The sequence below is a fragment of the Neopelma chrysocephalum genome, unplaced genomic scaffold, assembly GCF_003984885.1.
Source record: "Neopelma chrysocephalum unplaced genomic scaffold, ASM398488v2 Primary Assembly neopelma1_92, whole genome shotgun sequence".
NCBI classification, from domain to species: Eukaryota; Metazoa; Chordata; class Aves; order Passeriformes; family Pipridae; genus Neopelma; species Neopelma chrysocephalum.
This window is the reverse complement of record NW_020897754.1, coordinates 666404-689295: the sequence shown is the minus strand read 5'-3', so window position 1 is coordinate 689295 and position 22892 is coordinate 666404. Positions and strand designations below refer to the sequence as shown.

The window sequence follows — 22892 nt, the reverse complement described above, 5'->3', positions numbered from 1 at the left end:
CTGATATTATCCCACCTACGAAGAGGCAGCAGAATCAGTGCCGTGTCCTCTCCTCAACCAGCGCAGTTCAGACTGGCACGACTTCAATGGCCATCAATTTGCACATTAGTACTCTGGGCTGTGAACTGCGGCAGCTCAGGAGCATCTCTTTTTCCTCCCCCCTCTGCTATTGTTGTGGTTAATTGCGACACAAGGGTATGGTGGACATCTGGGGGAGGAAACTTCTTAAATTGTCTGGGATGAATCACCAGAGTGCACGTGAAAAGCACCTGGAGTGTCTTCCTGACATCCCAAGTGTATCTTCTGCAGCATTCATGCTGCATTGACATTTCTCTGGTTTAGGTCATTCTCTCTACCTGTCCAATGTTTAGTGATCCTTGGATGTAACAAGAATATCTACAGACTAGAGATAAAAACTACCAGGGAAATATTTTACCCCCAAAATTCAAAAAGATGATGGAGAACAGAAAAGAAGAAATCCTGGATGTCAGAACTTTTTTTTTTTTCTTCTCTAAAGAAGTTATATTTTAAGAGCAGAGGTCAACAGCCCTCTTAGTACATATTATTTTATTACATTCTTTGACAAAAATCGACAGCAGTAAAGAACAGCTTGTTCCACAAACCCTGCTCCTCCCCTCCCTGCTGTCAGCATGCTCTTCTCCTTTCTGCACAGCACTTTTTCACTGCCTCCACCTCCCCTGTCCGAATTCCCTTCGGACCTGCCTCCTCTAGAACCTCCATGTGGTTTGCCTGGGGACAGCCACTGACCATGTCAGACACCAGGGGAGCACACCAGGGTCTGGCACCAGCGAGATGACTTTACGTTCACTAACTAACCCCGGAGCAACCTTTCCCAAGGTGTGAGGGGACGGGCAGCCAGGCTCCTGACCCACAGCTGTCGGGCTCCGTAGGCGCCACTTGGCTCACACTTGGGCTGTTTTGACAGTCAACTACTTCTGCTGAGGTCGGTTAACAGGAAAAAAATGCCTTTGCAGGCCACACACGGGTGCGCCAGGGACTGTACGTAAGCAGCTCTGGCTCCAGGAGCAAGCTTGTCCCCTCTCCCTGCTCCTGTACTGGGGGGTCACAGCCTCATGGAGCGACTCTGGCCAGGATCTGAACCCTGGGAGCAGCTTGGTGCTGCCACGGCTCACATCACACCTCCGCTCCCGAGGTGGGAACACGGCAAACCAAGGAGCGGGAGGCAAGACCGAGAGGGATGCCGAGGGAAACGGGCTGGCGCTGCCCAGCACACAGCATGGGCACAATGACAACTATTGTGAGGCTTCTCAATGGCTCATTTGGCATCGTTCCCAGCGCTGCTTTTGAATTTAACACCCACTTCTGGGTATCTAATAGAAAAAGAAAGCAAAAACACGAGGCTGGAGGTAGGAAGAACAGAAACAACAGCGCTGGCTCAACGGAGCCCTAAATTCAGCTCAATTTTTAAACTTCAGTATTTAAAAACAAGAAACTAAACAACTAGAATGTTTCAAATGGAGAATGCATTTTTCCCCACGACATGGAAATGGCCATAATATTTGGTAAATACTTCTTCTATTTAATAATTTAAAACAAAAAAAAAAAAGAAGAAAAAAGATGACACCTTCAAAATATTTACAATAAAGCAGCTAAGGTATTTTGTCACATGACCAATGCCAGGTCATTGCTGTGCCACAGAAGTGCTTTTAAAAGAACTGAATGACAAGACCACTGTTCAGAATTCCAGGCTGGTGCTGCTCAACCTGCTGCTTCATCCTTGTAATGTTGATGGGAATAAAACGTTCATGATCCCATTGACCATGACAGAGAACAGAACCTTTAATTTCCCACCAAAGATTGCCTTGCTTTAGAGGGATAGTCTAATTCATGGCAGTATCCTTTACTCTTAGGAGCATAGGCTGGTTTTAGAGCAGTTTTCCCAACTGAGGAGTTATGTAATTGCACCAATTACATCCAATTACATAATTAGAGTAAATAAGTAATAATATAACTAGGTGCTGTAATTATGTAATTATGACAGGTAGCACACTAATGCTGATAAAAGCCATTATGAAACTTGCTAAGAACTGTGGACAGAGCATGCAAGAACAAAACTTCTAGGGCTTTGTTTGCTCAAGTCTTTCATTCTTCCAATGGGCAAAATAATTAATTTAATTGCTATTCCAATAGCCTTTTAGTTTTGAAAATGAATGGAGGCACAAATAACAGGCTAATTCATATATGTTTTGCTGCAAAAAATTCAGTAACTAATCATCTACATTTTTTTTACCTCCATTTCTCCATTTACAGCTACCAAAGCTTAGGTGAAATCTGTGTGTACAAATTACACCTCTCAAAAATGAAGTCTAAAAATTTGGACATTAACCTTCATTGTTCCAGTTATGGCATTAAATTGTCTCCTCTGACAAACAGACACAAGGAACATTCAAAGATTGCTGTATCGATGTAATACAAGTAATGTGCATCTCTCTGGCTTTGCTAGGGACGGTGTTTCTGGTCAAACGGGTCAGATAAGCAGGAATGTTTTCTGCAGGAATGAAAATTCAGTAGGGGAGTCATTCATGCAATTTCTCAGAGCAAATGCAAGGTATATAGCCAGCTTTTCAAAGTTCCTGTCCTTTTGGATACTGTATAATACCTGTCTGACTTCATAAAAAAGGCCCGGAGAACAAACAAATAATAAAGCCTACTACCTTGATTTAATATTCATTGATATTTCACCTGATAAGTGATATAAGATAGTGTGCAAGAAGAATGGGCATCACTGGAAGAGCTGAAGTGCTTTATTCCCACCAACATCTCCATAAAGTAACTGCCTGAAAAGCTTGAGGTGCATAAACTGCATGCTGCTTTACAGTACATTTTATGGTTGATGCTTTTTTCTAAAAAGAAAGAAAAAGAAAGATTAATACCTTTCTTTATGAAAGCTGGAGAGATACTGAGTACTTCTATCACTGCTCAGAGCAGTATGTTAAGCACTGAAGCCCATACAGAGCTGCTGGGAAAATCAAAATCGCAGGGAACACCAGGAGTTTGCAGACAATGTCCATAGTCCAGATGAAAAAAGCAAAATTCCTCTGCCCCAAGGTCTTTTGAGGCCTGAGACATGCAAGATAATGGAAATGCTTCAAAACAAACCACCCTTGGAACAGAAATACAAACTTGGAAACCTGCAAAAATATTGCCTTTGAGTGAGGGGTGTGTACAACATCTCCTACACGTTTCTTTCCCCTTCTTGAACTAGAAACCTGGAGAAGTGAATTATGACACATAAATGACTCCCTTCCATTTCGGCACACAGCCTTTCAAATAATATTCCAAAAGAAGAAAACCACAGTGTTCCTATTTTGAATCAGTTGTAATATCAGCAAGCCTTCAAACCAGAGGCTTCACTGTTTGCTGGACAAATGATACATAGAAAAGACTGAGGGTCATAAAGAAGACACTCATATTTTTGGGTTCTGACGCGGCTGTGCAATGGAGAAGAGAGATTATGAGAAATTGTAGATGCTTTCTCTGGTGCTTAGTTAATACTGATAATCATTCCAATGTTACTTTTTGCAATACTTTGTGAGACAGTAGAAGACAAGTGCAAATAATAATTGGTTCCTAACTACAGTTGTAGGGGTAGTGAGGATGATACTTGGAGCTTAACTCTACTTCCTATTAAAGAAATTACTGCAGTATGCTCCAAAATTTTGACCCTGTATTTAAGGGGTCTTAAGATCTGAGCCTTGAAGGTTTGATTTGGGTAGAAATTCTCTCTAGGTAATCTGGCTGGGAAAACACAGAATTGGGGTTTGATCCATTAAAGCTACAGAAGCAGCCATAGAAGGCATTCCTAACCAGAAATAAAAATTAATAGAGTTAAGAGAGGTTTTCCAGGAGTATGAATCACGAGTTTTTGCAGCCATATTCTGGTACAGTATGAAATACAAAATCTCATTCTGGTCCCCTCAAAGAGGTCCTGATACTTTCTTGTACTCCAACAATCTTATAAATATTTCTTGCAATCCCATACACCCCCAATAAGCCTTATTCAGCAATGAGTCAGTTCCACTGGCAAGCCCCTTAGGAAAGGTTAATTTGAAGTCTGCTCTTTTCTGCCAGATCCTAACCAGAACTTGGTCTCTGACCAGGGACTTGGTCTCCTCTCCCAGCATCACAAGAATGGTCACTGAGCTTTCAGTCTGTCACAAAGTCTGAATCAGCTGCTTTCTCTGTCTTCAGGACACAAAGCACACTCAGGCTTAACTTCTGCACAGAATGTCGTACATCTCACACGCCTGTCATGTAATTTCATCACTAACATTCTGTGAAACACAACCAATAGCTGCAAAACTACCTCTGAGAGCTTTCCTTTTGACTCTTCTTTGGGTCCTGTGCAAAGCTGTATCTCTAAATCTCTTCTCCCAGTTGAATATCGTACTTCATTCTTCCAGACAGATTATTTTAATTTCTTAGTATTCCTCATACCATGTGATATACAGTAAACTCTCTGGCTCCAAAGGAAAGTATCCTTTTTTTGTTCAATTAAGCAGTTCCAATTGTTTCTGCTATGCAGCACTAGTATTTCTGCAGCACACCTTCCCTAGATTTTGTGCTGGGAATTTACTATTACTATTATTATTTACAATTACTAATCCCACACCAGCCACTTGTAGTTTGTTCAAACATTTCTTTCTCTTTTTTTTTCCCTCACTCCTTCATTCCTGCTTCCATTCTGTGTAACCTTTACACTTCTAGGTCCATATGTACCTCTCCCACCATCCCGAACAACCTTAAACTTATATATATACCCATGGGGAAAAAAAAGTCTTCCTTCAGAGGGTTTAATAATCCCAAAATCTGGATTACATCAGCATTCTGTCACAGAGGAACAGGGGCTTTGAGAAATCAGTTCAATGCTTGAGGTCACATGAGTTTTTGGTGGTTTTCTGCTAATATTTTAGACATTCCAACAGGAGTTCCCACCATTAATGTAAAAGTAAAATACACTAGTGAATTACATCAGAAAAGTCAAACCACTGCTGCCACAGGATGAATACACTTACTATGAATATTAATGTGTCTCTTGAAATTAAACATTAATACTTAACATACATACCACAAAGTTTAAAATCACACAAACACTGCAGGGAGAGGAAGAGGAGTAGAGAAGAACTAAACAAATGAGATAAGCCCCAGAGTCTGGATATGTTATTGATTCCACAAATTAAACGACAACAGGACAACTTGCCAATGTAAATAATTTCTTGTAACGCTACAGAGGCTGTAAGGATTTGGTTTAGGTTTTGTTTTGGGTTTTCTATCTCTCCCATCACACTGCAGAAGTGTAGATCCATTACTTCCCACAGGATAAATGCCCTGAGCTGGGCAGTGAGATTGACGGTTCAAAACTGATGGACACAGGCTGTTCCTCTGTACCTGAGCATTGAATTCCCATCACCTGCCACACCACTTTCCCATGTATGGATAACAGCACTTACAGCAGCTCCAAGTAGTAAAGCACACACTCCTGTCTAAACATGAGCCATTCCACTAATGCGAGTTCTTCAATGTAAGCTCTGTGTAAGCCTGCACAGTGCTTGGGAGTCACCTCTTCTAATTTCAGCCAGCTCCCAATCAGGCATCTTGTCTAAACTAACCATTTAGGCTCTCAATGGAGTGAGAAAGGTGAGTCACCCCAGCTCTCCTAGACACCCATCTGAAGGCAGGATAAATAACCCAGCTCTCTGCACTGACAAGGCAGGGAGCTGGGATTGATTGAAAGCAGGCGCCTGATGTGAAGACAGCTGAAGTTAAAGGAGAAGAATCTTCCCCTTGGCTAAACTGAGGACTAAAAAGGCACCCAGCATCTCAATATCATATTGGCTGGGTAGTATGTCCAGTCAAAGGCCTGATGAGGGATAACAGGGCAGATGCTCTCGGTAAGAAACGTGGCTCCAGAAATGCATAAACAGCAAAGCCTGATGCGCATTCGGTTACACTCTCCTCTGGGATTCAGACACGTGCCAGCTCTGCAACCACAGACCCTGGCACGGGCCCTGAGCAGTGCAGTACCTGCCAGGAAGTCCACAGGAAGAAAATACTGCACCAGAATATCCCAGCAGACAAGAAGAATTCCTCAAAAATGAAGCCCCAAGCCAGGCAGCCTTGATGATCCATCCCTCTCACTCACTGGAACGAACCCTCTTAGGTAGCAGGCTGGAAACGAAACGTAATCAAACATCTCTCTGCCCCAGTGTCATCACATTTCTCTCTCTGAGTCCAAGTCAAACTCTCCCTGCTTCAAGAGGCAGTTTCTGTAGCTCTTCAAATCCCTGCAGCTGCTCTTCTTGGTCTTTTCAACAGCTTGTTCAGAGCAGTCATAGGAGAAAAGCACTAGCCCTCAACGCTGACCCTGTGCTTCAGTGTTCAGCAGGAGATGTTATTTTTCTGGACAGCAGCCCAGGGATACTGGACAAAGCTGGAGCAGCAGCAGATGTTGTGATGCATCTCCTGCCCCGGGTTTGGCTAATGAGGCAGCAGAACCCACAGAGCATGAGAGCACGGCCGCCAAACTGGAGACTGCGGCCTGCGCCCTCATCCTTTTCACTGCGTTTAAGATCAGGCTTTGTTGCAGACTCAGGCATGTGAAAAGATCTTTAAAAACACAGAGTGATGCCTCCTATTATTCAGAGAGAGGGGGAAAAAGAAAGATACTCGCTGCTGTAGCTGCAAGGAGCATCTCTCAGTTGCATAAAGCACGTGCCCAAATTGACTCACCACAATCATCTGTGCCACGTAGCTCTCCGGGCCAGTGTATTCAGTCGGATCTTTGACTTTGACAAGGACTATAAAGTACAAATAATGCCACATGTTGTGCTCTGACTTTATATGCTCCTCAAACGAAACGGTCTTGTTATCAAATTTGTCTCTCTCCAGTCCTGCAAAAAAAAGACACAAATGTAAAGCCAAAAAATAAATTTCAACATAAAAACACTCAAATCTGTTAAATATTGTTAGAGAAAGGGACCTAACTTAATTTAAAGGACCATAAATTTGAAGGAGCTTAATTTAAAAGCTATAACTGCATGCAGTAACTGCCAGGCAACAAACACCAGGCCAGAAGGCATTCCTGACAGAAGTCTTTCAGCGCAGCATTTATCCTCTTTTGTGATATTTCCTCTTAATAACAATAACAATATAATAAATATGTTACAGTTTTACAGTGCCTTCTATGCTGAGGGCTATAGAGTGCTTTTACAAGTGTTGGCTCTGACTCTTTCTAGATGGATATTGGTAAGCCCACGGTGTGCAGTCCAGGCCCTGATCTTCCAAAGATTTACGCACACTTTTAGCATCACCCATATGAACAGTCCCCCTTAAGCTGGGGTGGGATTGTTTGTGTGCTTAAGCCTGGCAGAGAGGGTGAGTCTCTGCAGCTTTGAACTCATACAGTCCTTACAGAGCTGTAGTCATAAGAAATTCTTTGGTTTTTCCCTGTCACAGGTCAAATCTCTGAACAGGAACACAGTGAGGAAGGACAGGATTCACCAATGTGCTTTTCTCCCTGGATCTCTTGTGGAGGCTTCCACAAAGATGTTGTGCTAAAGACACTAAAGATGTTGTGCTCTGCACAACGTTCATCCCTGTCAGTACAACCATGGAAACAACACCCAGCCCACAAAAAGGCAGGTATTTCTGAAGTCCCCTGGGGGAGTGAAGGTCTGCCCCTCTTTGTGAGTGCACTTCAAAATAAGCGTGATTTATCCATGGGCTTTGTGGGGCTGATTTTCACTGAATTTTTTTTGTTCCCTGTTTCATATCACCTTCTGAAACAGGCAGATTTTGCTGTTGTTACCCTTCTGTAATGCACTGTGCTGTGAAATAGCAATCTGTACTTTCATCTGCATCATGCTTTGTGAAATAAAGTCAGCAGCTGCACCATCTCCATTAGTGGTGATGATGCAAGTGTGAGACACAGCTCTTCTCCCTCAGATTTGGGGTGGAGACTGTGAAGCCACCTCTTAGCAAAGCTGGCTTTTGATTCATAAACTAAATCTTTTTCCTACTGAGAGGGAATAAATTTGGAATCAAATTCTGGCATTTTTACAGTCTTCCTTGTAGAAGATAACCACCCCTTAGATCCACACTTTATTTATTGAGAAATAGTTCATTTTCACTCCTTCCCCCATCAAATATCTCAATAAATCAGTAACACCTACCACAGATGAAACAGGTTGTCTTTAGTATCTCCTCCTTTTTCTGCTTTTCACTCCTGAGATCAGCAAATGTATCAATGATGACTCCGAAGATCAGGTTTAGAACAATAATTATGACAATGAAGTAAAACAGAAGATCATAAACAACTCGTGCAGCAAACAAGGGCTCCTGCAACAATAAGGTTGCAATAAGATATAAAAATAGCAGAGCTCTAAAATATTAAAGAACATTTTCACATTAGCTCAAGCAAAGCAAATCTTTCTTTTCGTATGCCAAATTCTGGTAGCCTTACTCTCAGAAACAGAGAGGGACTACAGAGGCATAAAACCCAAGACCTTTTCTTCACCATGACTCTGACTTAGAAGTCACCAAATTTCTTCAGTTTCCCACACATTCACTGGGATAATAGTTTTACCCTTTGGGAAGTGCTTTAATATAATTAGCCTTAAAGAGCTGCTAAGTGGAAAGGGCAATTTTCAAAGTCCAAGTGTTTACAGATTTCATGGGGATAAACTTTTCTTCATGTAGAACCTCCCAGACTGTGAGTTAGGACCTAGACTCCTACCACCAGCACAGGAAGCTCTTCCATCCAGATCAGAGTTATTTGTCTCTGGACTCTTGCAAGCCCTGCTGAGATGGTACTTGCTAATTTATTTATAACACATCCTTGGGTTATAGTGTGGCTCATTAAGCAAAGTGCTGCTTTGCCTTTATTTGTGATGTTCTTCTTGAACCTAAATAAAAACACATAAACCCACCTAAATATTAAGGCAAGTCCTCAAATGAACTGAATTTTTGAGGAAACTTATGGCAGAGGACATATGCCATGATATACAAAATTCTGTTTTGACATTCATGCTATTTGAGTGCAAGTAAACAACAGGACCTATTCCAGGGCAGATGCCATGGAATATAAGCTAAAAATACACATTATGTACCTCAGTGGAGGGTCTTGACATATATTTACCAATCAATCCATTTTAAAAGTTCACATCTGTAATTCTCAGTGTAACAGAAGAGTGATCTCCAGCAACACTTCACAGAATCACAGAATGGCTCAGGTTGGAAGGGACCACAGTGGGTTATCTGGTCCAATCTGCCCACTCCAGCAGGGTCATCCCAGAGCACATGGTGCAGGATTGCATCTAGATGGTTCTGGAATATCTCCAGTGAGGGACACTCCACACCCTCTCCGGGCAATCTGTTCAGTGCTCGGTCACTGCACAGCAAAGAAGTTCTTCCTCGTGTCCAGGTGGAACTTCCTGGGCATCAGTTCCTGCCCGTGGCCTCTTGTGCCATTGCTGGGCACCCCCGAGCAGAGCCTGGTCCATCCTCTGCCCCCTCCCTGCACACACTGACACACATGGATGAGGTCCCCTCTCAGTGACTCCTCTGGAGGCTGAACAGCCCCAGCTCCCTCAGCCTTTCCTCCCCAGGGAGATGCTCCAGGCCCTGAATCATCTCCGCAGCCTCCGCTGGATCCGCTCCAGGAGCTCCATGTCCTTCCTGTCCTGAGGAGCCCAGGACTGGACACAGCACTCCAGACGTGCCTCACCAGGGCTGACTTATTAGCAGTGCTTGGAAGGTTATGATAAGTTCCAGTTTTCCAGAAGGGGTAAACAACTACCTAGAGTTCCTTTCTTCAAGTATCATCATCACACCAAGCTTAGCTCTTCCCATTAAACATTCCATCTGGGATTTAAAAATTACATGGATAAATCAACAGTGTGACAAGAGACCAGACTAGATACAAATACTGTCTATAACCTCCAAAAATTGACTCTGGCATTCATGAGATGCACAGGGAGTAATGCACTTCCTCAGCCAAAACACTTACATCTTTGGAAGGCTTCCTGAGCACGTCTCCCACACCACCACCATTCCTCAGGCCTTGGTTTAATACGGTCACAATGCACATGAGCAGGGTGTCACAGGTCCTTTCTATTCCATCCTCCTCCTCTTCACCTGCAGGCAGGAGGGAGGCAGCTTTAGGAGTCACAACATCAACCCATCACTCACCAAGCAAAGCCACAGTTCTTTGTTGCAGAAAGCAACTGCAATGCACATCTGTCTTTCATATTCCTCAGCTAGAATTCCATTGATCATCCCTGCCCCTGTGAATGTCACTGCTGGTGACACACTTAGGCACATCAGGCATACTCAGCCTGAAGAGAGATGGAGAAAATCACACCAGTGCTGTTAAGGATCCAGAGCTGCCATCTCTATTCATGGGAGCACCTCTTTTCCTTGCAGTGCTCCCACTGGTTTCACTGGGCCTCCTAAAAATGCATAGATGAGAAGCAATATAAACACAGAATTAGAAGCACATTTGTGAAGGGATTGTCTTCCTGTGAAATCATCCCTCTACCTACTCATGTACAAGCCAAGTCATGTTAGCATTTCAAACCATTAAGGAGGAGCTGGCTTTTAGATAAGTAAATCTGTCCACGATCTTTCCACCAGCACACAGGTCTGATATACATTAAATGAAAGGCTCTCCCTGACCTCAGCCTGAAAACTTGGATTCTATTCTTATCTCTGCTGCAGAGCTGCTGCGTGGTTTTGGCTGAGCCACAGAGGGTACTATTGTGCAGGAGATGTCTGAACGTGCAGAGGAGCTGGGCTGGAACACCAGTCCCCGGGGGGAATTTGTCCGCATTGGCCAGAATTCCTCCCACCACGCACTAGCTCCCATGCTGGGGCTGCATCAACAGCCTCCCTTTGAAGAGCTCTGCTTGAGTTGTTCCATGTGTCCCGCTGGCTTGCACTGAAGGGTCAGGGCTGTGACTGCCATTTCTCCTGCCTTCCTTTCTCTTTAGGGATACGCTCGCTTCAGACAGCGATTCACACTCGGTTTGCTTCACGCACTCATTGTAACATAATTTAATAAATAACAACATCCCGCTGTGACAGTTGACTGAAACACATATTTAACAAACCATCACATCATCTGGGGCACCGAGGTAGACTTTGATAAATTGAATTGACTGAAAGCACTCACATTACAGACAAGTAATTTGGATTTAAAACACGGGATCCCCAAATTGTGGGGCATATATCCCATGACTGGGATGTGCACAACAGTGCTGGTATCTGCTGCTTTTGCCACCACTGCTTTTGCTCTGCAAGCAAATTAAATGAGAAACAACTCCTGATTTAAGGAACTCTGAGCAAAAAGACAAGCAAAAGCAGACATCAGGATAGACTTCCTGTTAAATTATATGGTCATTAAAGACATTACTATGACTAGTAATTCCAGATTTAAAAATAACTACTTAAATATTGAAGCTGAAAGGATTGAAACAAGAAACCTTTCTTATCCTGTCATATCTGGATTTTTTTTACCAGCACAGTGATTTTCATCATATCGACTAATTTTTGCTTTATTTCCTCCTCCCAAACAATACTCCACCTTTTTTTTCAGAGCCAATATCTGTGCTTGAGAAGGTGGCCATCCACAACACAAATTATAAGCCTTGATAAAAGCCATAGCTTCTATTTCCTTTAGGTAGTTACAATATTTTCACTGTTCACAAGACCAGGGTCAGGTGCTGGGAACAACAGATGATCAGATTCTGGTGAACACTGGGGACAAACCACAGCTGAAAACTGAAAGCTGCAACACAAGAGAATTACCTACCAGCAACCCTAACACACAACTCTCCATGTGCACTGGGATGCAAATTCAGAGCAAGCCCAGGCTTCAGAGAGATGCAAGATGCATCACCTGACTGGCACATCTTGCAACACAGAGTCAGCATCCCACATGGCACCCAGAAGGGAAAGCTCAGGTTGCAAGATCTTTGCCAAAGAATCACAGACCAGACAGCCTAAAGCTGGCAGAAACCTCTAGTGCAACAATGTAGTCTGTGAGGAATGTACAGACACCCATTTCTCTATCCTATTTCCACTCCCAGATGTGGAACAACAAGAGCTGCCTTCAGCAGGGGAGCCAATTCTGCCTCTGCTGCTCAGCAGCACTCAGAACCCAGGGTCAGCCCCCCTAGTCACCAACCATGCCCATATTTGAAAGAAAGGAGTGAATCTGTACAGTGAATTGTTGCTAAGGCCCCAATATTGACATTAATTGAGGTTCAAGGGTGTTTATTTGCAACCAGCTCCAGACTGGCGAGTGTCCCATGAGTGGCTGGACAGTATTAGGTTGGCTGTCCTCTGATTAAGTTTAATTCAAAGGCAGAGCAGGTTAAGCACTAAGGCCACCCCACAATGTTAATCACAGGGTAGGAAGTGGGATGAGAGGGAGATTTACCTCAAAAAGCCTCATCTGACAGCCCACAGCTACCTGGCTCCTGAGCCACACAAGCACAGGCAGGTGAGACACACCAGTGCCCACACAGATCCAGCTGAACCTGCACAGGGTAGTACCAAAACTGCGCGTGGAATGAGCCTTTGGAAATGTCCCCTTTTACAAACAGCTATCTGTGCACCTTTCCAGCTCAGGTCTTTGTGGGTTACAGAGCACAAGGAGACATGTACTGTAGGATGTGAAGTTCCTTTAGGTGATTAAGCACTTCACCAGGCACAGACTGAAGTGATCTGGAAATGCCTTTGCACCGAAGAGTGGGAGACTCCAAGGGAGATGAGACCTTCTTTTTGAACAGGTGATTCACTGGCTAAGGTGAGCAAAACTCTTTTTGCTGAATGCTGGTTTTTTTAATGTTACTGGATAAATAAAACCTCTTCAAGATTAACTGACAGTACCCTTAGATGTCTTGTACAGCTCCCTTTCATTATGGTTTGATTTTAAAGCAGCAGTACCCAAACAATAAGAAATGTAAGATTTCTATCATTTAAAGAGCTTGGCAAAAGCCACACTGCGTCTCTTTTGACTGATTGATTACTCTTTGAATGCAGCAGCTTTGCCAATAGCTCTTAGACTGTTTTCTCTATCTAGTCAGACAGCTTCCCATGTTGTTTATGAGGCCTGTTTACACACCAGCTGGGGAGAAAAAGCCTACTTTTATAGCCCTCTGCCTGAAGCCTTTGATCCTAAAAACTCAGAAATTAGTAGTGGAAGAATAAAGCTTAGGAAACAGCGTTGTACTGGCACACAGGGTAGGAAGGGACCATTTATGTTCTCAGTTTCAGCCCCCAGCAACCACAAGCAACTGTGGCAATAAATGCTTTAAGCCTGTGGATCAACCACTGTGCACACACCTCCACTGCAAAGGCCACAACACACTAAAACAAACTTAATATCTGGAGTGAAAGACTAACCCCCACAACTAGTCTGTGTCACATGAAAAGAGTGGGAGACAGACACTCCTGGACCTGGGTTCTTAGGTTTTATGGCTACACTACAGCCTTGGCCTAGATGCACAAAAAAAGAATACACAAAAGTTTGCTGATATATGTGCTATGCCATGAAAAATCAACTTATGTGGCCCTAAATAGATCTAAGAGTGGCTCAGTGTGTGCAGGTGAGGATGCTGCAGATAAGCAGCAAGCTTTTTTCTCTAAGTCACTTGGCACGAAGCAACCTGTATATTCAGGCATAATGATTCAGCAAGCTCTTTTAATAACAAAATTAATGTCAGTGCATTTGGAAATTAGGTGTGGGAAGCACTCCCATTAATAGCAAGCTGCCAACTAAGCTCCAAGCCTTGCAGAAGTTGAGCACTTCTGGCTCACAACAATGATCATTACTTCTCACACAAGCAAAAGTCCCTGCAATAGTAATACTTAAATTATAGAATCCCAGAATGGTTTGGGTTGGAAGGGACCTTAAAGATCATCTGCTTCCAAAACCCCTGCCATAGACAGGGACACCTTCCACTAGACCAGGTTGTTCAGAGCCCCATCCAACCTGGCCTTGGACACTGCCAAGGATCCCTTGGTTCCAGCTGATCATCAGTCTGAGGGAACTTCTGTACTAACCTGGGTTAATAACTGGGATGCTTGTGGAACAGTTCTCTTTTGGACAGGCTCCCATCATTGATGTGAGGGTTGTAGTGGGGACTTCACCAATACCTGTGGGAAGAGCAGGAAGTTGACAAAAAGATATCACAATGATGTGAAGTTTTAAATCATTATTTTCTAGAAGTGAATCACTGAGTTGGAAAGTTAAGAGGGAAAACCAGCACAAATTATACCACCAATTCCTCCTTCCTCAAAGGGTTTGCCTCAACAGCTCAAAGCAATCACAGTGAACAAAAACACAGTTTTATATTTACTGTATATCACAGCTATTCCCATTTCATCTCCTGAAATTAATGAATCTACATCAAATGCTGCTGCTTCTGGTTAGAACAAAATATATTCAAAGCATGAAACAACTGTCAGATATGAAAATAATGTCAGTTTTAAAACCATTAGATAAATTATTCACAAAAGCTGACAAGAAGGACACCAAGCTGATGTTCAGTTATCCCGAATGCAGAATATTTAAGAGTTTTCAAGGATTATAACACAGTTTGTACTCATTTGTAAATATGTATGGGTTTGTGTAAAACACTAATTTAACATTCCCAAAGTGGGTAAATGTGTACATCAGCTTGATTTTATCAAACCAATTTTATCTTGTGCATCTTCAACAATTTTCTGCATTTCAAATCAGAGGAACAAAAAGGTTTAAGGGGAAAAAAACCCAAAGGCAAAATCATACAACAAAAGTAACAGACTAAGACAATGTGTGTAAGGGAGAAAACACGCACTCTGACTTTCTCTTTCTGCTACTTTATAAAGAAAAAATTTAAAGCACTTGTCCTGGGAAGCACAATGTTCCATCAGCATGCAGTCAGCATATTTTCCTGATGACTTTTTTGATCAGAAATGGCAATGTATGAAGCCAGCAAGAACATACCCACACCACAAAAATCTGCCAAGAACTCGACAGAAGCAACACAAACACAAAGGAGCTCCTGCACCGGATCAGACCAGTGCTGTGTGCAGCCTCACATCTTACTAAGATGGTCACAGCTACCTTTGAAATGAAACTTCACAGCATAAATTCTGTCCCAGAAATGAATGGTAAGTCAAATATAAGCCAACTTAGCCCTCAAAGGATGATCAGTGGCAAAAAAAATAAATTATAAAAGTATAGTATGTTAAAGAAATCTGTCAGGTTTCCTTTTTTTTAATATGGTATCAAACCAGCTATATAAGAACACCATACCCATGAGTCTTGAATGACCTTTGCCTTGTTTGTGTGCTTTAAATCCTGAAATAACAACTTTAGGGAAAGGCTGGCAAACACTGAGTGCACACAGTCCGGGCTGGATCCCAGTGGTTGTTCTGCGCTTGTGTGCAGGTCTGGAAAGCTCAGGACTGGGGAAAATCATGCCCTTAGGAATTTAATCACAAGCTATTCTCAGGTATTTCTATGCAGACAGTTACTTCCCTGCCCATGCTCCCAGCAGGCTGGTTGGCAGCACATACAAAGTGCTCAACAGACCAGACCTGGCTCTTTTCTAGCAAAGCCAGTTTGTAACTCTCTATTCACATTGGTAAAACCTCTTATGCCAGAAAGCTGGAATTCTGGACTTTTTAAAAATGGTTAAAAACCTCCCAATGATTTTACTGAAGCCAGGATTACACAAAAATTATATGAAACACACACTACATTTAAAAGATGCTCCAGGAAACCTCCTATCGTTTGACATGTGAATTCTGTAATAAATTTCTGCTGGATGTAATCAAACAAATACAGCTTACATGTTAGTCATATGCCTCATATAGTACATAGAAATTACTATGAGCTGCTTTTAAGGTGGGATAAGAAATAACAGAATCCACTTTGAGCTGGTTTTCCAAATAATTAGGAAATAGAGATTATTTTTTTAAACGTTATCACGAGTTTGAAAAGCAAACATAACAAATCAAAGGTGTTGGGTTTCAGTATTTCAACAAATAAACCCAGCCGAAAACAACCATATACACATTCAATTTTACACAGAGACTTAACTGGGTGCTAAGGTATATGGAATTAGTTCTGCTTTCACAGGCACAAATAAAGCAATTTGATGTCCTTAGGTGAAAGTTAGGTTAGGCAGACAGAAAAGGGATATGTTGGATGCAAATTTTAATATAAAAAACAATACCTGCAGCAGGGGTCCTGATTTTCAACCTGTCGACCTCCATGATAAAGTCATCCTTCAGGAAGAGGAAACCAATGATGGAGAAGAGATAAACCAGGATAAGTGCCAGCACTGCAGTGAGGATAATTGAACGACCATTCCGGGTAACACTTTTTATCACATTTAGCAATGTCTCTTCCCTGTACACCAGATCAAACAGCTGGGAAAGGCATAGAGTAGAGGAAAAATGAATACAAATGAAGCAATATATGGATGCCACATAGGAAAACAATCTGAACTATTGAAACATGTATTGAGATGTGTTCTACATCGCAAATGCACAATTCCCACTGATTTCAGTGAGAGCTGGGCATGCTTATGGAGGAGAAAACCTAGCACAGAACTTCAGGGTTTGAGATAAACTACAGCAAAATCAAAAGTCACAAAGTAAATAGAGCCTGATCCAGACATGGGTAACAGTAACCAACCTATGTTCAAAATCAGGCTAGATTAAAATTAAAAAACAACGTCTTTATACTATGGATCTATACCTACAAATTAATTTTTCATCTCCCATCTGATAGTTCATTATTATGGGCTGCAACTCAAAACTGCAATCATACATGTTAAGTAATTAAATGTCTGTAAACTGTTTCTTTGAGCTCATGGTATCATTTAAAAGCTGTTCACATGTACAAGGATCAGAGCCACGTCTTTTTAAGTCAAAACAAATTCATGGCACTGTTTGTATAAAACTAGAAACTTCTATTTTTCTTTACCCTGCACTACATCTTTCCTGGCATTTAACTTTAAAGAAAAGCACATATTAAAATAATACTGCCTTAAATGCCAAAGGCCTAAAATAGCAATTAAATGTGACAAGAGCTTTACAAGAACCTATAACTTTTTTTCTCTTACAATTTTATTTACATTCTATAGTGCTTTGGACCTTATCTATAACGTATGTATTTCCACTTGAAAACACTCAGATTATAGATATAAAGAGACACACTATGAATTATCAAAATGTTCCACAGAAGAAGGTATTAGCCCCAATTTATAAGATCTGAAATCCACAGCCTTGTGAAAGTATTAATAATAAAGGAAGAAAGGGGGAAGACAGTTATCATTCATTCCATACAAGGCAAAGATTTAATTGAAGAACAAACAGTAGAGTTTAGAATACACCCACTACTAAGTGAAAACCTGGAAGGAACCTGGGAATGTGGACAATTATAATGACCATGAATAATGGACATTGGTACTGAAAAAAGTAAATCCATAAAATGTTTCTTAAACTACTTGACACTTTGCAAAGTATTTTAAGACAGAGTTCACCTTACTCATTGAAGGAATAGCAGGTAATTTGCTGTGCATTTTTTAAGCAGGAGAGTTACATCAATTTGAAAAAAGTCCTGCAGCTACAGCCACAGATCTTGACTCCTTTGAAATCTGCCCAAACTTTGAAGCAGACTTTAATGTAAAGATCTGGAAAGTCTGATTTCAAAAGGAGCTCAACTAGAGTTAAGCACTGAACCCCTGAAAATTTTAGTGTCCTTAACACATCTCTGAAGTGTTGGGAGTTCACCACTATTCAGGAAGCTGAGAAAAAGATACAACAACAGGAAAGCAAACCCATATAAATGACCACAATTTAGTCAGTCTCCTGACAAGTTTCACATGTTCCAGTATAAAGCAATAGGATTAGAAAACAAGAGCAGTGAAACACCTTTTACTGCTATTCAGCATGAACGGAGCAGTTAGTGGAGTTTAGCATAATTTTGCGTGATTCATTTTCACTGCACCTGTATCACGTTATAAAAAGGCATTCCATCTGGGTAACGGCAACAAAAGAAAATGAAGTGGGATACATTTAAAGTGATGGATCTCCCTGCTACACCAGAGGCATGCCATCCAAGTAATTTGCCATTTCCCAAGTAATTTTTTTTAAATTTATTTTATTAGGGCTGAGGAATGGGATACTTTGGTATAGGTATGATGCACACACCGGTGGGCAACTCCTGTCCCAGAAATGTCATGACTGGCACAAGATACAGGAACAACGGACACAGAATATGAGGAAAGCTGGGAGAAAGGACTGGGCTTGATGATGATGATTGTCTGAAAAGAAAGGAACAAACTTTCAACTCTAAAGCAGATAAAATAAGTCCTAACAGGAACAGGTTCTAACAAAAACATCAGTTCCTAAAGGGCAGCAACGCAACGGTGTGCTAAAAATACACATGATTTGGGCTTGATTGTCAGGAAGAAATTGAAGACAGCTGCATGGGTAACGGTATTTTCTATTTTTGCAAAGTTTTCCCCTGCACAGCAGCACATACTTACCAGGAAACTATAGAAGAATTCATGCACACAGAGGCCCAGCATGCAGACCAGGACATACGCCACATGGTAGAGAAAAGCCATGTCCATGATGACCGCCCTGTAGCCACGGGTGAAAGTGCCACGGTTCCCAACAAAGCTCACCAGAAACACTATTTTGTTACAAAGCTGTGGGGGGGTAACAAAGGCTAGGTTTATTCCATCAGAAAATATCCTGTTAGTTATTGTTTGCATTGCTGCCTACCTGTTGGTTTGATTAAATGCTCAACTTTTAGACAGCTGGAGTGAGGTGTGAGGAATCCAGCTCCAATGGCACACTGGGAACAAGCCCATGAGAGTAAGTGGAAGGACATCATCTCTCTGATGCTGCACTGTGCCTCATTTGTGATTTATTTCTATGAATTGTGATTTAGTTCTGTAACCTTACTGAGTAGGTGGGTGGGATTAATGTCATGAGGCATTAAAAAACAACAACAACTGGGGAGTGAATTCCTAACGATCTTGGGGTTAGACTCTGCGAAAGCAGCTAAGAGTGTTACTACAAAGAGAACAAAAGTAACACAACAGAAAGTGTGTGGGGTGTGTGTGGGGTGTGCGTGAGATCTACTGTTTCCTTCAGATCATGGTTTTCAATATAAAATCCCTAAAAACAACAACAAAAAAAGAAAACTGGGGACACTTTTGAAGCACAGAATTTAAGGAACAGCATCAGGCTCTCCATTGCTCCCGAGCTTTGCCTGCACTTGAATGGCAGTGCAGGAGTGAAAAGGTGAGGTCTAACCTCACCTGTTTGGCAGTCCAGGACAACCAATGAGGACTCAACATATTTTTTTGTTCACAAATTTGACATGGGCAAGCACTTTACTTGCCTTGACCTTCATCTGGGTAGTTTTAAGTATGTGAAATTCCCACAGAACTAGTGGCAAGTATCCCAATACTGAGGTGAATTAGAGCTGTGGTAGTCAGGCAGAAATATAAAGAGATGCTTGTGACCACCACTGTGTATCTCACTAAGCTCAGTAAGCATGCAAAATTATTCATGTCTAAGTTAAGAGATCTGGCAAAGGGCTGAGAGAATTTTTAATTTTGAAAACTCTTTTCTTCTCAAAAATATACTTAACGTCACAGAAACATTTCACAAATTGGTGTCAATATTGCTGAGTGCACTTGTAGAGAAAATTATTCTTTTAACATGAGAAACTTTATATTTGATTGCCCTTATATAGCCATATTTCTTTAAATTTCATATTGTTTTTTATTTTAAAACATTTGCATATGCACAAAACAAAACCAGCTTTTTTTTCTTAGCTTCCCACTTTGCTGACACTGCTGTTTCAGGATGACTGGAAATGATTTATTTTTTTGGCTTAACCATTGAACCAGAAAAAGAAGTTTTTGCACAGCTCTAATCAAAGGGGTTTTTTAACAGGAGACCCTTAATATCTTTGCTTCTGCTGGCAGGGAAATTCCCCTTGCTTTTTAAGTACTTACATTAGCAGCACCGAGAAGTATCAAGGTAGGACCGAGCCCTATGGTATATATGGACCTGAGAATAACAGACACCAAAAAGGGGCGAATACCAACGGGCTTGGAGATGAAAAACAGCATTGCTGTACAAAATGCCACTGCTATCCACAGGAGCACGGAAAACAACGGTGAGAGTGTGCCTGTGCAGAGGAGAAAGGGAGATTTGAGACAGGCATCTTTGGAGATTCCATTTTTCCCCATGAAACAGCCCCAAAAGATCAATTCCTTAGCCAATATATCTTAACAAGAGCATGATTCATGCACTGCAACTGCTGACCACGACTTGTCCAAATTGCAGTAAGAGCTATTATTCTCATAGCACTGTTGATTTTTGCACAGGTAATTATAAGAGCAGCTAATGAAATTTCCATTAAAATCCAAGGAGTGCTCAGAGATGGAGCAGTTCACCCTCCTCCTGGAGCAACCTGCTAATCAGCTCCCTTCTGCAGGGATCATTAGCGCTCCCCCGGTCCAAGTCCGTGATTGCTCAGCTACAAAATAGCCGGTCCTGGGGGCAGCACAGCGCTGCAGTGTCACGTTTCCATCCCCAGCTGCGCCGAAGCGCCCCGGCTGGAAAAGCATCTTTCTCCCGCCCGGCTGCGGGTGTTCAGCGGGAGCCTCCGCCTCTGCACGGGAGCAAGGCACTTCCCGCAGCGGGAGGCAGCCACGGGGACTTGGGCAGGGACAGGCAGCATCTGCATGGCCGGGAGCAGCTGAATAGCTGTGCCTTGCTCCCGGGAAGGCAGCGGGTCCCAGGTCCTGCTGAGCTCCCGAGGGCATGTGAGCCGCTGCCTGCACAGCCGGTCTCGGCTGCTCTGCAAGATGCTGGCTCCGGGCTCTCCCTGAGTTTTGAGAGATGCCCCTATATTCGCCTCTCTCCTCTGCTTAAAGCCCTAGAAACACGCCATGTTGCTGTGATATAAAAAGCACATTCAGATCTCAGGGCACTGTCACACTTGTACACTGACTTCTATTGTTATCGGATGAACCGAGAGGTCAGTGACGGGGGAGAAGGGAATAGAAAATTTAGCTAAACTCACAATAGCAATCAAGCTATCTCTTTGGCAACAGATGCACAGCTGAGCAGCATCACTGGGATTAGAAAACAATGAGATGAGGCCCTAGCCTGAACATTCAGATGGCATCCGAACTTTTCCAAAGTTCAGGAGTGTTTATATCCTTGGCAGGAGGTTCAAGGTCGCCTCTTGTCAGATAATTTCTCTGCCAACAAGATTTGGAAACTTTTAATGGATCCTAAAAAATATCTTTCAAGTGGATCTGAAAGGTAAGGCCAAAGTTCTCTGTGGTTCTTTAACAAATCACTTTTCCTTCTTCCCCTACTGCAGGTTCAACAATTTCACATAGCAGGACCCACACCAGTAACATGCAGACAGGCACTCCAGAGGCAGGGAGCCTTCATGGAATCATGGAATAGTTTGGGTTGGAAGGGACCTTAAAGATCATCTCATTCCAGCCCCTGCCATGGGCAGGGACACCTTCCACTAGCCCAGGTTGCTCAGAGCCCCATCCAAAATGGCCTTCAACACTTCCAGGGATCCAGGGGCAGCCACAGCTTCTCTGGGCAACCTGTGCCAGGGCCTCACCACCCTCACAGGGAAGACTTATTTCCTAACACCTAATCTAAACCAACTCTCTTTTAGTTTGAATCTGTCCCCCTTGTCCTGTCACCCCAGGCCCTTGTAAATAGTCTCTCTCCATTTTTCCTGTAGGCTCCCTTCAGGAACTGTCTTCAGCTGGAACAGTTTTGCTTATGTCCTATGACATAAGTGCTGCAGGTACCTACTACAAGGCAGCATTTTGGGATGATTAGCTCAGCACAGGCACCTTAGACAGGTGGATTTAAGCAGAGTGAAGGGGAAAAATGGGAGACAAAACTCCAGCTGTTGGGTCAGGCTTTGGTGGAGGGGGAGGCTGGAATTAAGGAGGCTGCCTCATGACCTGCTAATCCCATTTGGTGACATGTATTGTTTATTGCTCAGGAATCCCTCTGGCTTTTACAAGCACTTGGAACTGGATTCCTGAAATGTGCTATCACAGGATTACTGGGGCCACTTAAACTAATACAACATAAATCTGCAGTTCAAAATAAGTATTAATACCGACTGATTGCAGACCAGAGGATTTCCATGAGTATAGATTAGCTAAAATTTAGGCGCTTAAAAGGTTTACTTTTAACTCTTTACTTTTCCCCTCATCCTCCATGGGCTCTAATGTGTGCACCCCTGCTGACTCCCTCAGTTTACAAACAGGAGAGCACAAATGCTTCCCTTTTCCAGGCCCCAGCCCTGCAAACTTTGCTTTACTACACGAGGCTGTGGAGATGTGACCTGCAGAGACCACCCCGTGGGGTGAAAGGGCAGCGTGGTGCCCCTGCCAATATATTTTAATCTGCTGCCTTTCTAAGTTCAAGCCAGCCAACAGGAATGTTTGCCGGTGCCAACTGTGGTGTTTGTGAAAAGCACATGTATCTACTAGAAGCTGGATTGCTTCCACCAGCCCAGTTCACATGCCATCAGACAGAGGTGACTCTCAGTCACATTACTGACTGGACTGGACATGAATCAAAGACCCAGAGGTGAATGGCTCTGCTCCCATCACCAGTATTCTGAACTCTTTAGTCTCCTTTATCCCAATTAAGCTTGTTTTGGCTTCGAAGAGGCCTCCTGCTAGTCTGCTGCATTTATAGCAAACAATAAATTCCATTAAATATTTCCTGTGGCATGGGATGAAGCAGAGACAGAATCATAGGTTTTA

The 22892-nt window shown here is 42.6% G+C and overlaps 1 protein-coding gene across 2 annotated transcripts in view; it reads right to left on the bottom strand.

Moving 5' to 3' along the window:
• Positions 1-22892, bottom strand: part of ITPR2 (inositol 1,4,5-trisphosphate receptor type 2) — a 237783-nt gene that overhangs the window by 19115 nt on the left and 195776 nt on the right. For both annotated transcript variants that reach the window (XM_027693537.1, XM_027693538.1), the window contains 7 exons: positions 20082-20257; positions 18594-18758; positions 16272-16467; positions 14110-14202; positions 10049-10176; positions 8214-8379; positions 6772-6932 (listed from right to left, as the gene is read on the bottom strand). In XM_027693537.1, the coding sequence (XP_027549338.1) occupies positions 6772-6932; positions 8214-8379; positions 10049-10176; positions 14110-14202; positions 16272-16467; positions 18594-18758; positions 20082-20257 (1085 nt within the window). The remainder of the gene's footprint in view (positions 1-6771; positions 6933-8213; positions 8380-10048; positions 10177-14109; positions 14203-16271; positions 16468-18593; positions 18759-20081; positions 20258-22892) is intronic.